This window comes from Echinops telfairi, unplaced genomic scaffold (genome assembly GCF_000313985.2).
Source record: "Echinops telfairi isolate 266 unplaced genomic scaffold, ASM31398v2 ScPeMD7_63;HRSCAF=240, whole genome shotgun sequence".
NCBI classification, from domain to species: domain Eukaryota; kingdom Metazoa; phylum Chordata; class Mammalia; order Afrosoricida; family Tenrecidae; genus Echinops; species Echinops telfairi.
In genome coordinates, this window is record NW_022103961.1 from 402,739 (window position 1) to 418,599 (window position 15,861).

General features: G+C 44.3%; 1 protein-coding gene across 1 annotated transcript in view; it reads right to left on the reverse strand.

The window, feature by feature from the left end:
• ENTPD6 (ectonucleoside triphosphate diphosphohydrolase 6) overlaps positions 1–10,942 on the reverse strand; it is a 33,658-nt gene extending 22,716 nt beyond the window's left edge. Inside the window, exons 1-2 of the mRNA XM_045291166.1 lie at positions 10,856–10,942; positions 3,752–4,063 (exon numbers count right to left, since the gene is read on the reverse strand). Coding sequence (XP_045147101.1) covers positions 3,752–4,034 — 283 coding nt within the window. The 5' untranslated portion in view covers positions 4,035–4,063; positions 10,856–10,942. The remainder of the gene's footprint in view (positions 1–3,751; positions 4,064–10,855) is intronic.
• Between the last annotated feature and the right edge of the window lie 4,919 nt (positions 10,943–15,861).

Here is a 15,861-nt window from a genome sequence, read left to right on the forward strand (position 1 = left end):
GGCTTTAGCACTGACAGAAGACAGAGAAAGGAAACTCAGACTAGAACAAAATCAAGGACAAACAACTTCTGGTAACGATTTTTTCTCCAAAGATAAAACTCTGGAATATTTTTATAAACAGCCAATGATGCTGTGTGCAACACAACGGTATGCTTCTAAACTATAAAACCAAAAAACTTAACTCCCTGTCACCAACTCGTAGTGATAGGACAGGGTAGAATTGCCCCTGTGAGTTTCCAAGGCTCTAATTTTTATGGGACTAGAAAGCTCATCTTTCTCCCTGGGAGTGGCTGGTAGTTTCAAACTGCTGACCTTATGGTTAGCAGCCAATGACCAACTGCCACACCAACAGTGCTCCATTCAAGACTATTCATGAGCCACTTTTAATCAAAACAAGACTGACATGCTTCTGTTTTCCAAGAAACATTCCCACATCTGATACATTTTCCTAGTAATAAGCACTTTATTACTGATGAGTGAAAAAAGGTAGTTGATTATAGAAGTGTGTTACCAGTTGTGGAAGTTACATAATCTGATGTCAATTTGAGGATTAAGAGTGTTAGAGTGGAGTCTAGACTGTCAATCAGGATATAGCCAATGAGGCCTCTGTATGGGCATGGCCTTCTCCTAAGGATTCTGGGAATGCCTGTATTTCCTCTTGGGAGGTGGGAGTCTCTCTCTCTCACTCTTTCAGCTCATTCCCTGTGAGACATCCCTGTGGAGATGACACATGGAGAGGCTGATGGAGCCAGACCTCTGGAGCCAGAGAAGCCATGTGGAGACTCCTGCCAGTGCTGAGATGCTTACTACACCACTGGATCCACAAGACTTCCCACCCGCTGGCCTGTGATCTTCCTATACTCGGTGTTATTGCATGTGCTTTGTGAGTCTGAAGAGGACTTTATAGACTGGTATCGGACATATGGGCTAATATTGGATTTATAGACCTGATATGGACTGGGCTGGATTGTTTTCTCAATATTCAACTACTCTTGTATATAAAGCTCTTTCTTATACACATATGAGTCTCCCTGGATTTGTTCCTCAGTCTATCCAGACTAACATACCAGTTGGATTAAAAAAAGGAGAAAATATTATTTGTATATGAAAAAAATCTCTGCAAAGACATACAAGAAGCTAATCATGAAAAAAAAAAAAGAAGACAAAGAAGAAGCTAATCATGGTGACATCATTTCTTTACCCACAAAAGAGGAATAAAGTATGGGCAAATATGGGTAGGTCTGACCCTGGACATCTTTTTCTATTTTAGTTTTGAGCCAATATTGAGTAAATGTTATATCTATTAAAGTGAGTAAATTAATTAATGGAAAAGTGATAAACCTCATTGCAAGTTGACACGTACTACCTTATACTTAGCTTCAAATCCATTATTGGAGTCAGTATAGCACTGAAATATTAACTATTATCCCATGGCATAGCATCAATTCTGATTCATAGTGACCTTATAGGACTGATAGAATTGCTTTTGGAGTTTCTGAGAATACAAGAAATTTTAACACATTTATTGACATATAATTCATATACCATACAACTCAATGCTTTTAATATCTATTTTTAAATTGTGTAGACAGTTTTAGAGTATTTCCTTCATTCTTATATCAATTATCATTAGCTCCCCAACTCCCCACAACCTATCCTGCCATAACCCTAATTAATTATTAATCTAGTTACTATCTTACCAGATTTACCGCTTCTGGATTTCATATAAATAAAATCATACCCCACATCCACCCCACACCAAAATCAAAACAAAAAAATTTACCAACACCTAAATAAAACCCAGAAAAACATTAGTCCAAAAGAAAGCAGAAAATTATAAAAACTAAAACAAGTTAAAATGGGTCAAATGGGAAAACAAATGGTATAATGCTAAATCTTAATCTAACTTATCTATGGTCTCATAGCAACCTATAGAACAGAGAACTGCCTCTGTAGGTTTCCAAGACTATAACTCTTTATGAGAGCAGAAAGTCTTATCTTTTTCCCATAGAAGGCTAGTAGTTTTCAACTGCTGACCTTATGGTTAGCAGAGTTGGAATCAACTCAATGGCAAGGAGTTTAGTTTTAAGTCATATCTGCAGTAATCGACTTTAAAATGCACTGTGGAAAAGACTATTTGCATCCTTGGGCAATGGACCAAGAGTATTCAATGGAGACTTAATCCATGTGGGGACTCTGCAAATGGATTGTGGGCTTTCACTGTCATCCATAGCCTACTATAAACCAGGTGTTCAGAATTGAAGCTAGTATAATTTCCTCATCCGATCTTGGATTTTATTATTTACCATATTTGTATGACATGAGCTGATGTGCTCCTTCCATGTGGATTTAACTGACATTCAACTTAGATGTCTACTTGTTTAAGTAAGCCTTTGAGACTCCAGGAGCTATTCTTTTTGGACACTATCTGATCTCTGCACCACACTTTGCTATACCACCAGTATCTTCAGTGATCACTTCATGAGGATAATTATTGAGCAGAGTCACATTAAGAACAAATTGTTCTTGTTTTAGGGCTTATGATTAAGTGTGAGCTCAAAATTCATTCATGAGCCTATAAATCTTTATGGGAGCAGACAATCTCATTTTTCTCCTTCAGATCAGCAGGTGGGTTTGAACCAGCAACCTTATGATCAGGAGCCCAATATTTATCCCAGGATGCGACCAGAGCATCTTATTAAACTACTGTAGTAAGTTAAAAAAAAGTGCATACGATTAAATTAGAAGTGAATAAATATGCTACAATAGCTTCAAGGAAAGGTGCTGAGGGTCTCACACTCACTGCTTTGCAGTCAATACCTCCTCCCAGTCAATTCCTCCTTTTGTGGCTTTCTCACACTGTAACTCATTGCAGTAGTGGTTTTAAACTGCTGACCTTGGGGTTAGCAAGCCTACGAATAACCCACTACACCACCAGGGCTAAGTGTCTAGATCTCAGTTATTGTCAGGATGGCATATGCTCAAAAGGTAGAAATATTAGTGAGAGTTTGGGTGAGAGAAGGTTTGCAGAGAGGATTCTGGGCCTGTTTGGGTAAAGAGCCAACCACAATGCTGTAGTGTGATATGCCTGGCTAAGGAGGGACCAATGTCAGCACCGCCAGGCATGAGAGCAACAATGGGAATGGGAAGCTCAGGGGAGGAGGAAAGGACATCAACATCTGCCCAAGTGCTGAGAGCTAGGCAGTGGCTAGGGCTAACGCTCAGTGCCCATTCTTAACTCCTGCTAGAATACTCTGTCCTCATGTGGAATCCACCTGGACAGAGAGTCAGTCCAATCTGTCTTTCTAATGCTGATATCTCATTCACTGTTCAACTGGGCACACACGTACAACCCTGCCTCTCAATCTATGCTCCTGTTCTTGTATTTTTATTTGAAATCCTAACCCGATCTGTCATATCTGGGGTTATTTCCTGCCTCAAACTCTCCAGACATGACTCTGACCTGCCTTACAGTACACTGGGAGGGGACAGGCCACTAAACATCCCCAAGTACTCCAACTACCCTTATGTCATTGTCACCAGATCCCTAGTGTGAAGCAGAATAATCCTGGGCCCCCCTCCACACCAGCCAGTATCTCTTTAGGAAAATTCTCTTCTAACTAGGAACTAGCTGATTCCAGTACAAGAAGTCCAGACCACCCCTCAAGAAACCACTATCTTTTAGGGGAAAGAAGAGCAGACCATGGCATGGGCCTAGAAGCCAAGGCCAAGGCTTTCTGTTTAAGTATACCTCTAGGTTTCTGGGCAAACTGGAAGATGTGTATGCGGGTACCAGTGCTCCCTGCATCGAACATGATTCCATAGAAGACCTCCTGGTCATGCCCTGATGTCCCACTGGGGCTGTGGACTTGCTGGTTTCTGTGTGACCCCGCAGCCACCTCAGTGATGCTGAAGAAGGCCTGGGTGGCAGAGGCCCAGTGCCACTTGATGTAGGCAACATAAATGAACAGGCACACAAACAGCCCCAGGGGGTATGCCATCTTCATGTTCCCATTATTTGATGTTTTTCTCATTTCCTTCTCTGTCAAGGACTGTCCAATACCTGCTGGAGGAGAAGAGGAGGCAAGAAAACACACATTATGCTGTAGGACTGCAGAGTGCATCAGAAATCCATTATGAATAGGAATAAAATGCTCAACCAGGAACTGGGTGCATTGCTATTCCTGATATCAGAAAGCATAACTCCCATTTTACAGAAGAGGCATTGAATGTATAAAGACCAAATAACCTAGTCAGGTTTTCATGTCTTGCAAGTGTAGTGTAAGTCAGTCAGTCAGTGCTCAACTCCAAAGCCGGGATTTGCTCCTCCCATAAGTGCTAGATTTCAGACCCATAGTTTCTGGACTGGTTACTACTTAGGTTAAAAAGCTATTCCTGAGCTGGAATCCCTCTCAAAACCTTTCCAGTGAACAGAAATGTATATCCAATCCAACATATTCTCTCCAGCCTTAAGTTTTTGTACCTGGAGTTTACTTTTGAGACTGTCTGGGAATTGCAGAGCCCAAGCAGATCTGAGAAATGTGTTTTTGTTTTTAAAAAATATTTTACACCCATTCCTCACTTAGTGTTTCGTTTAGGTTCAATTAGCATTATGCAAAAATCAGGTGCCATGCCTCCCCAGCCCAGTTAATCACCATCCATTGGGACATCACCGGTGCAGATGTGAGGGTTAGAGTGGGGTCCCCTTCCCCACCACCAAGGAGTTCTCAGGGACTGGTCACGTGTTGCCCACTGAACTCTGCTGCCCACTGTGGGCAGAGACCCTGATAGTTCTGGGCCTCCTGCCTGCTCTGGGTGGGTAAGCCTGCTTGTCCTGTCTCTGCCAGCCTCTAGGAGGCCTTTCCTTCTCTTTCACTTCCTGCCCCTCCCCTTCAGGCCACTCTCAGACCCTCACTCGCTTCCTGCTGCCTGCTTACAACTTTATGTCAGCCCGCTTGCCCCTTTCTTATTCTGGGTCTAGGCTGAAAAGCCAGGGATGGACAAGAGAAGGCCCTTATCCAATATTTTGCATTCCTGACAAGCGTGACCAGTGACTATCTCGTATATTTTTCAATTAATGATAAGTGTCTGGCAGTAAAAAATGCAAGTGCTAGACAAATGTAAGGCTGGCTGTGAGAGTTAAGGTTATATGTCAACTTGGCGGGGTTGTGATTCTTAGTGGTTTGGTAGTTATATAATGATGTACTTTCGCGGTTGTGTAATGATGTTGTAATCCTCAATTTGTGATCTGATATAGTCATGTTTCATTTTCATATAATGCCAATTTCTGCATAATGACATGTTCTTTGAAAACGAACCATGTCAATACGTTTTTATGCTTTTGTTGAAGGCTTGCATGTCAGTTTATGTGCCCATTCAACAATTTCCACAAGTTGTTCAGTGATATTGGTTGCAATCTTCACATCGTTTGCATTTTTTTCTGTTTTGGTTGTTCCATTTTCATTAATCTAGTTTCCCTGCTTCCTTGCCATTTCATCTTTGTTTTAAAGTAACTGCTGACCACTTGGTTTCACATAGATGATTTTCAAAAGAACACAGTACTCATGGGTGATATTATTTTGCGAGCTATTGGTGATATTGCGAGCTATGGGTGATATTGTTACTTAGCTAAAGGGGGCTAGTTTTGGCTCAGTGATTAAAGAGTATTTCAGGGCAATATCCAATCTCAGCCAGTCCAGGAAGTCAGAATGTTTAATAATCTGAGGTTCTATTCCAAATATTCTCCCATTCTACCTAGTTCTTCTGGTCTCAGGGTAGATGAAACCATGCTTCTGGTAGATTATGAATCCTGTAGACTACTTTCTTTGCTTTCCTTCAATTTCTTTTGCTTCAGAGGAATAGAGACAGAGGCAAGTTGTATCTCAGATGACTTTTAAAACCCCAGCTACTACTCACCAAACGAAGGGCTAGAACATAGACTTTGTAAACTATACCTATATGGCCAATTAACTAGGCTGCCCCATAAGATTATGATCTTAAGGCTTCAAACCTGGAAATCCAACCCTGAGTTAAGTTGCAATCTAAGAAGTATTCATTAAAATTTCTTCTATGACAAATCACTAAAATCTGTAAAACAAAACAAAACACCTCAACACGATGAGTAATCTAGTGGGAAATGGGCATAGGACAGAGTACACCAAAGAAAATATTTAGGGGCCAAGAAACATGTGAAGAAATGCTCACAATCACTCATCACTGGAGAGACACAAATGAAAACAACAATGAGATACCACTTTACATCAGCAAAGTAAAGAAACAAACAATAATAGAAAATTACAAATGTTAGAGAGGGTGTGGAGAGACTGGAACCCTCATTCACTGTTGGTGGCACTGTAAAACTGTACAACTACTGTGGAAAGTAGTATGGTGCTTCGCCACACAACTGGAACTAGAAATACCCTGTGACTCAGCAATCCCTTTGCTGGCTAGAGACCCTACAGAAATAAGAGCCAGAGCATGAACAGATACATGCACACCCATGTTCTTCACAGTGCTATTCACAATAGCAAGACGATGGAAACAACCTAAATGCCCCTAGGTGGAAGAACAGGTAAATGGGAAAGAAGTTGAAATTGTCAAAGACTTCATTTAATTTCTTAGAACAATAATCAATACTCATGGAAGCAGCTGTCAAGAAATCAAAGAACGCATTTGCACAAACCTAAGGTAAACTTAAATAAAGCCAAACCCGTTGTCTTTACATAGATTCCACCTCAACGCGCTTCTATAGAGCACAGTAGAAGTGCTCCCTGTGGCTTCTGCCATAACAGACCTCTTTACCATGCTAAAGAGCAAAGAGGACACTTTGACAAGTAAGGTGCATTTGGTCCAAGCGATGGTGTTTTCAATCATCTCAGATGGCTAAAGCCAGAGAGAAAAAGGGACCTAACAATTTTTGCATTTAAATTGTGGTGCTGGAGAATGGAATTGAACATATCAGGAACAATCGGAAAACTGAACAAATCTGTCTTGGAGATCGTACAACCAGAACGCTCCTTAGCGGTTCCCTTACTTTGTTCATGTTATTAGGCGGGTCTACTCACTACCGAAAGACATCAAGCTTGCTTAAATGGAGCCTAAGCAACAACAACAAAAATCCTCAATAAAATTAATTGATGCCACAATGGATTAAGCAATAAATCATACCAACGATTGTGAGGATGGTACAAGACTGGCAACATTCATTCTGTTATACAGAAGGTCACTATGGGTCAGTCGACAACAATAATAAAGGGCAAGGCCAGTGTGGAGAATCTAGGCTTAAGAGAAGAAGTGAAGTGCCCAACTCATCTGTCTGTCCAGCTGTCACTCTTTCCACCAACCAGCGTAAGTGGAGTTGATACATTTAGGGAGGAGATGGGGAAGGTCTGAATTTGAGAGCAAGACTTGGGGTTGGGGTCCACTGCAGCTTGGCAGGGGCCAATTTATGATGTAGCTCTTTACTGAAAGCCCCTTTCCATAATTGGGGTTTATTGGTAGTAAGATGTGTGATGTGTTTGGAGCAGTGTCCACAAAGACCTGTAGTTAATCCTGGCCTTGTAGAGGCAGCAGGAAGTCCTAGCCACTTGGATGCATGGCACTGCTGTGCAGAAGTACATAGGAGGACCCAGCTGCACAGTGTAACCAGGCACTGCCCCTATAGGTCTCACTTGGAGGTATGAGCAAATGGAGCTGGAAGTATCAGTAGGCCAGCCTGGGTCTCCAGACTTTCTAGGCAGAGGAGGAATAGAATGAGAGTGGTCATTGGGACAGGCACACAAACTCGGACCTTCCTCAGGCCCTCTTCCTGGGATCTTATCCTGCAAGCACACCTGGATACCCTTGGCCAGAGGATCAGGTCAAACCTTTGACCATTCTAACTCATAACAATCCTACATAAGGTTCCTGAGATTGTAAATCTTTATAGGAACTTTTCCACCATCTGCACTTTTCCCTGTAGTGCAGATAGTGGATTTAAACCACTGACCTTGTGGTTAGCAGCTCAATACCTAACCCACAGTGCCACGCAGACTCCAAGTACTGGCTAGCGGCCCAGCCAGCTGTTGGTAAGGGGCACAACAAACTACCCTTCCCAGAGCATCTGCTGGGCATGGCATTAGGGATGTTCCTAATAGTTGCAGATGCCACGGAGCAAATCAATTCTTCCTAATCTCTGGCTTATGCCTCACTTGTGCCTCTCTTGGGTCTCCCTGAACCCAGAGGCTTCCTACTGCACTCAGGGTCATATCCAGATTCCTCACCAGGCCTCACCTGCCTCTCTACCTTCATTTCATGCCTCTCTCACCTTCATTCAGGGACTCCATGGTGCCTTCTTTTGCCCCTAGCACTCAACTCTTCTCTGCTTGAGGCCCTTTGTATAGTTGCCAGGAGCTCATCCGCACACCTGGCCAGCTCACCCTTATCCCTAAGACTTAGCTGAAATGTTGCTATCATCATCTCCTTAACCACCTCCACCTTGAATGGAGCCCATTAAGTCCTCTGTGAGCTCCCACCTCCCCTCTGTCCTAGCACTCACAATTCGGAACTGGGGTTGGGGTGTGTGTGTGTGGGAGGGGGTGGGATGGGTTCTTAGAAACCTGTATCTCTTCTCTAGGCCATGAGCTCCACAAAGGCAGGGACCTGGCCTGTCTTCGTCCCTAGTCTATAATGGTAGAGGTCTAGGAGTCTGACCACAGGTGTTCCTCCACTCTCACTCATCTTCAAACCATCACCAGATACACTCAAGGATTTTAACTTCTTGTTTAAAACCCTTTAATACCTCTTTTGAGGCCAAGGAGGTCCTAGACAAGCCATGGAGGTGTAAAGGCAGCAGTGGGAGAGCTGGGAGGCAAGATGTGCCCCAGAGCACTAGGACTCAGGCTGTTTTAAAGGTATGAGTCACACTTCACTCTCTGCCGTAAAGGTTCTTTTTGTTTTAAATTAAAAACAAAATGAACACCTCTTCTTTCCACCTGGAATCTAAAAGAAAACACACTACAAGGAGACATAAACCAAGAACAGTTCAGGCCACAGGGCAAGTTCATGCTGCTCCCAGGGGAGGAGCAGCTCCTTGTTCCTGAGGCCCAAATCTAAAGACTAATTTCAATCCTGTGGGGAAAGGTGTTTGTTTGTCCAGCGCTAAAACACCACAAGCAAGAGTGCGGATCACATTTCTGAGGGTGCCACCAATACTGCAGAGGTTCACCCAAGAAAACACTTTCATTTTCGTTTACTTTTTAAAGGGAAGAGTCCAGGAGCTAGGCTATAAGGAAGGTAAGCCAGGAGTGGAGTGAGGAGGTGGGCAGAGGTGTGGGTTACATGGTACTTTGCTGGGGGGGGGCCACCTCTGTTAGGTCACTATAGTGGATAGTAGTTTTGGAAGCAAGATCCCAGATTTTCTCCTGTTGAGCTTTCTACAAATGGGGGACAGAATGTGGATTTGTGGAAAGTGTGTTCCTTGGTGGCCGTCTAATCTGTTGTCCAGTTGCCCTAGGTTTTCAGGTAATCTGCAACAGAGCATTGGTGCAAATGGTGAGCCGTATGTTGAAAAGTATTTGAGAACAAAGTATATGAAAGCATAGGTGTTATTCACTGTCCAGGAGGTCTAAAATGGCTTTCTTTCCATCTTAGTAAAGTAACCACATATTTTCATTAGGGAAATGCCATGAAAGCGCAGCTTGTTTGTGGTCTGTTCTTTCAGCTTCTGTTGTTTCTAAGCGTTTTCACAGGAAGTCTGAGAGAAGATGCTTCCAGACTTCTTTTACATAGACAGCTGTCTAACCTCCGTGGTTCTTCATGATGTATCTACCACACAACTGATCTTGTGAGAACAAGAGCAGGGCAAAACATCATTTCTGGATCTGGAACTTGGCCTTTACTACAAAAGAGCAGCAGGAAAACCGACCCTCACACCCCCACAGTTCCTGCACAGTAGACCCGGGAGCCCGTAAACCACCTTCCACTCTTTCCCATGGAACCTTTTCCCTGGAGGGTCCAAATTCCATAGCCAAGACCCAGCTCAGGGCAACCTACACTTTATTGGAGGCAGGATCCCCGATTGTTCCTGTTGCTACCACACACATGAGATGGGATAGTAATCTCGGAAGGCAGCAGCCTGGGATGGCTTGGCATGTCCAGGTGACTGATTCCTCAGGGTGGGCATCCACAGTGGGGCTATGCCAAAAATCTACCGAGCAATTCAGACTTTCTTCAACCCCTCTAAGGGCTTCCAACTGCACTTCAAATAACAACCCTCTTTTCACACATGGCCCATGGCCCAACCTCGTCTCTCTCCACGTCCACACTCTCCTGGTTGTTTCTTGCTTTCTGTTAGAATCGCTCCATGCTTCTCCCTCCCTCAGGAGCACTGGTGGTTGGCCTTTCCTCAGGGAGACTACGCTGACCACATCACGAACCCGGTCACAACCCTATGCCAGTCCTCGCATGCTTACTCACGCCTGGACAGCCTGACTTTACCTGCGGGGGCTCCTAGTGCGGCTGTGAGCACAGCAGAGTGGCTTGCCTCCACTGCCCTGACCGTGTCCCAGCACCGAGCTCAGTGCATGGTTACAGCAAGGCCCACAGTCCCCGGCAGGGGAGACCTCTGATGTCTGGCTCAGCCCTTCGCCCACAGCACTGCACGGGTCCCGCCTCTGCACCCGGGGGGGCCGGCGGGGTTCTGGACCTGCGGCAGGAGCGTGGCCTCTCGGCCCGCGGGCGGCTCACTGCTCCCCGTCCTCACCTGCCACACCAGTTCCCAGTTCCGAGAGCGGTGTCCCAGACCCACGTGCAGGCGAGTGGGGATGGGGGCCGGCCGACTGCGCCGCCCCGCACACGCCCCCAGCGCTGCACTTACCCTGCCCGCCGCCTCTGCCCAGTCCGCTGAGGCAGTGGTCCTAGGCTTATATTTGCCAGCAGTCACCCCTGCTGGGTGGTACGGGAGCAGGCACACTCCCAGGTGCTCGTCACTCAGCCTCTGGGCGGGACTGCGCAGGCGCAATGGGGAGCCTGGCCGGGGGTGGGGTGGGGGTTGGCCCCAGTTGCGCAGGCGCACTTTAACCCAGCCTGGACGTGTTTCTTCCTACCTTGAGCCGGGCATGTCACTCCACGCAGTTCCAGGCCCCGTTTATGGTCATAAGTTCATGAGTTTCCTCCCCGCGTTGCGGAGCCCACTAGGAGTCCCTCGATGGCCTGTGAAATTTCCCGAATCTCCCAATATTTAAATGACCCTTCTGTTAAGGTAATACCCTGTTGAAAATGCAGCCACTACAAAGAGGTGAGAAATGGAGGACATCTTACAGTTGTCAAGGATTTTGTCTTGCGCGCACCCACAAATGTGTCTTGAAAGAAGTGCCGCCAGAATGCTTCTAAGAAGGGAGCACGGACAGGCATGTTGTTGGGAGAGAGCAGTCCCTGGAGAAGGCCATAGTGCCTGCTAAAGTGGAGAGACAGCGGACAAAGAGGAAGGCCCTGGACACGGTGGATCGATACTGTGGCTGCTGCCACAGTGGGCACTGTGGGACGGCGCAGGACGGAGAGGTGTTTTGTTCTGGTGTCCCGAGGGTGCCTGTGAGTCAGAACCTACTTGATGGCCCCTAACCACCCGACAAAGAGGTGGGCAGTGAGATCGAGTATCTCGTACTCTTTCCCCTGCCCTTACTGATTTCTTCCTACAAGCAACCAGGGGTGCAGATTTTTCCTCTTCTGGATTCGTCCATTATCTTTCGCTATTTTTAGTCTTTGGAAAAGTGGAACACGTTTGGGCTCTTAGATCAGGGTGATCATGTAATTTCCTACCTGGAAAGGAAAAATTCGAAAATGTGAGTGGGTGTCAAAAGAGATGCAGGGACACATCAGCGGCAATGAGTCATCCTGTGAAAGGCTGCTCATCAGCACCCAGTTGGACACTACCCACCTTTCATCACGTTAAACTATTGAGATTTGTTTATTAAAGCAGCAAGTCTATATCATAGGTTCCCAAGCTTATTTTGCCTATTCTCCCTTTACAGAAAAGAAAAATTCTTGAACACCCTCTGGCAAATAAAAACTTTCTACTCCCTTAAACAGTTAGTCTTGGAAACGCGGCCGTTTTTTCTGTCCTAGGGTTGCTATGAGTCAGGACTGACTCATTGGCAGTGACTTTTATAGTCCCTTATCCTGGAGAAAGTGTAGGGATCTGCTTTTGCAGGCCTGTGGGTCTTTCCAGCACCATTCAGGGGGCGATATTGCCCATTCTGTGAAACACTGGTCTAGATAATGTCTAGATTGATTGACCTCTAATTTTTCCCAACTGTTTGCTAATATAAAAATACTATCTGTTCATTTATTATGGAAAATATCCTAGAAGTGGAATTGCTATGGTGACGGATCTATACTCACCCATGTTGTTGCCTTGTAGTTTTAGCCTTCTTCCAGAAAATTGCCTTTGCCTGCCCACCATAGCCATGCTGCATCTGTTCATAGCTCCTCTTTCCTTGCACATAGGTGGAATCCTTTTGCTTTTTATACTTGGTCATTTTGTGAAGCTGATGCTTGCCATACTTCTTACAGAAAGTCCTTTGAGTTATAGGTACATTGACAATCTTTGCAGTTACTGGTCTACTCAGTTGAAACAGGGAGTTGACAGTCTGCAATCCTCGCTCAGTTCTTGCTTAACCGAAAACACAAGATTGAAGCGGAAGTAGGAACTGACTGTCTTCTCTTTCTTTTTTTTTTTTTAAGTGTTTACTTTATTTAAACTCTCTTTCTTGTAGAGTATTATCTTCCCCTTCGCCTGAGTAAACATCTATCAACCTGCCATCCTATTGTTTCACACACACACTGTGGAAGTTACAGAATCCTGTGTCTACTTGTGGATATTAAGAGTGAAGGGGTGGAGTTTAGCCTGCCAATCAGGTCACAAGGTAACACCCACAAGGAGGGTTCTGGAAACTTTCTCTTTTTCTCCTGGAAAGAGGACCACACACTCTCTCTCTGCTTTACTTTCCTGTTGACAAGCCACATGGAACTATGCTTACGGCAGTCAGAGCCTTGGAGCTGGAGAAGCCATATGGAGACCCATGCCAGCACTGAGATGCTTACACACCACTGGATCCACAAGTCTTTCCATCCACTAGCCTGTGATCTTCCTGCATTCAGCATCATTGCATGTGCTGTGAGTCTGTAGAAGAATTTATGAACTAATATCAGACATATGGCCTAATATCGAAATTATGGACTTGATCTGGACTGGGCCTGGATGTTTTATTAATATACAATTACTCTTGGATATAGCACTCTATCTTACACACATATGAGGGTCTCTGGAATTGTTTCTCTAGTCAACCAGGATTAATACACTGTTCCCACAAGGCCAGTGATTCCATCGCTCTGCAGATTAGACTGTCTACTCTTGTAAGATTTAAAGTTTCTGAAAGCCAAAGTGGCAGTTCTACTAAGCCCTATTGGGTTACTAAGAGCCAGAATTCTGGAAGATCTAGAGTAGTTCTTTGCAATAAAAATATCCTATGAGTCACATGTGTAATGCAAACACTTCCCATCACCATATAAAAAAGAAATGAGAGAATAGTTTTTATACTGTATTTTACTTAATCCAATATATGGAAGACATTATGCTAACCTATACTCTATATAAAAAGTATTGAGATACTTTACTTTCTTTTTTTGGGTGCTGTTGTTGTTAGTTGCTCTGCTATTTATTCCAACTCATGGAGACCCCATGTGTCTACAACTATTCTGTACAGTTTTCAAAAATAACCTTTGGGCAGCTGATTGCTAGGCACATTCAGGTGCTTAAACCCTTGTGTCATCCAAGAATTTTTTAAATGCTAGTTCCTTTAAGTCTGCTGAGTATTTCACAGTGATAGGTCTCCTTTAGGATGAACCACATTCACATGCTTTATGGCCACTTATGACTAAAGACTACCAGATTGGGTAGTCTGCTTCTACAATATTATAGTCCCGTTATACAATTTTTAAGTAGAAGTAAAATGAATATGGTATTACTATTTAGCTTTCATTAATTATTTCATAATATTTTGAGGTAATGTTATGTTTTTTTTGTTAGTCCAAGTTAACTAGAGAAACAAATCCAGAGACACTTATAAATGTGTAAGAGAGCTTTATATCCAAGAGTAATTAATTGTATATTAAGAAAACAGTCCAGTCCAATCCAGATCAAATCCTTAAGTCCAATATAAGCCCATATGTCCAATACTAGTCTATAAATTCCTCTTGAGACTCACGGAACACATGCTGATACAGAATTCAGGAAGATCACAGGCCAGTGGGTGAAAAGTCTTGTGGACCCAGTGGCCATGAAAACATCTCCAGGACTGGCGTGGGTCTCCAGCTGACTCTTCCAACTCCAAGATTCTGGCTGCCATCAGCATAGCTCCATGCGGGCTTGTCAATAAGATGTGAAGCAGAGGAAGGAAGGAAGGAAGGAAGGAAGGAAGGAAGGAAGGAAGGAAGGAAGGAAGGAAGAAAGGAGTTCCCAGAATCCTCAGGAGAAGCCCATGACCACACAGAAGCATCATTGGCTATGACTTGATTGCCAGGCTAGACTCCACCCCTTTGCTCAAGTTGACAGGAGATTATGTAACTGCCACAAACCACCCCTTGTTAACTTGGCACTTTTACACAACTCTTTAGCCATATATAATTTTTAAATAAAATCATATTTGTACTTAACAGGATAAAACTAAAATGCCTACAACTCAAAATATGCCAGACTAATTTAAACATAATATTCTATAAGTGAATAAAACAATAATATTCTATGCCTAAAAATTGCAGTTGAGAGACCACCTATACTGTAATCCTATAATCCTATGGATATATTCCCCCACCTATGAAAGTTTGTAAGCCAGCCACTTCATGCTTTTATCCATCCCATTTTGACTATGAAATTTCTATATTGCCTGCTTACATCAACCCAGTACTCTGAGGGGAAAAACATGTTCTTTGATGTGAAGAATCTTCATTCCAGTTGGAACCTTGTGAGTCTGCATCCATAGCAAAGTCAAATCAGGACAGGCCGTCCATAAAGTCAACAGCAATATGCACCAGTTCACAGGCTCAAAAATCTTCTCTTCAAAAAAGAAAAAGGACATGGTAGGGGGTGGAACAGGGCACTAACTCACCCATAGGGAGGGTATGTTTATGTCTCCACAGGAAAGGGAGAAAGGGACCAGACCACAACCTAGTGCACCAAGACTTGAAGGCAACATACGGACATGAAGCAGCAAGCCAATAGAGGAGAGGTCTGCAGGGTCGACCCCAATCCCAGCTACGTGGACCCCCCTCTCCAGAAGAATGCACTACAGAGGACAACACTGAAGCAACAGCTTGGGAGAGAGTGGCAGGCCTACTCAGAACAAACTGGAGCAAACTAAGAGGGAAGGAGAGAGAGTGGACTGCATCCTGGCTCACCAAGCCCTGAGGACAATATTCCTGCTTGGAGCAGCCAATGTACAGAGAGGACCACAGGGCCAGCCCCACCACAAGACATGGCATTTCCTCATTGACCCAAAGCACCACGGGGGAGAACACTGGAGACCCCTGCAGGAATTGTGCCCTGTCTGCCCCATCCTCCACCCCCACTGGGGCAAAACACAAAGGGAGTGCAACAGAGCAGCAAGGGGAGCAAAGCAATGAAGTCCCCCAAAAATCCCCAAATAGACTTTGGGGGCATGGCTTGGCACCTCATCAGACTTGATTGGAAAACATTCATAAAGATCAACAGACAGACCTGGAACTTTATAGGTTTCACCCCACTCCCATGTCTATCTATGTAAGATAGGCAGGATAAATAATCCTGAGGAGAAAACAATGGGACTGACAGTTCCATGGGGACATGGG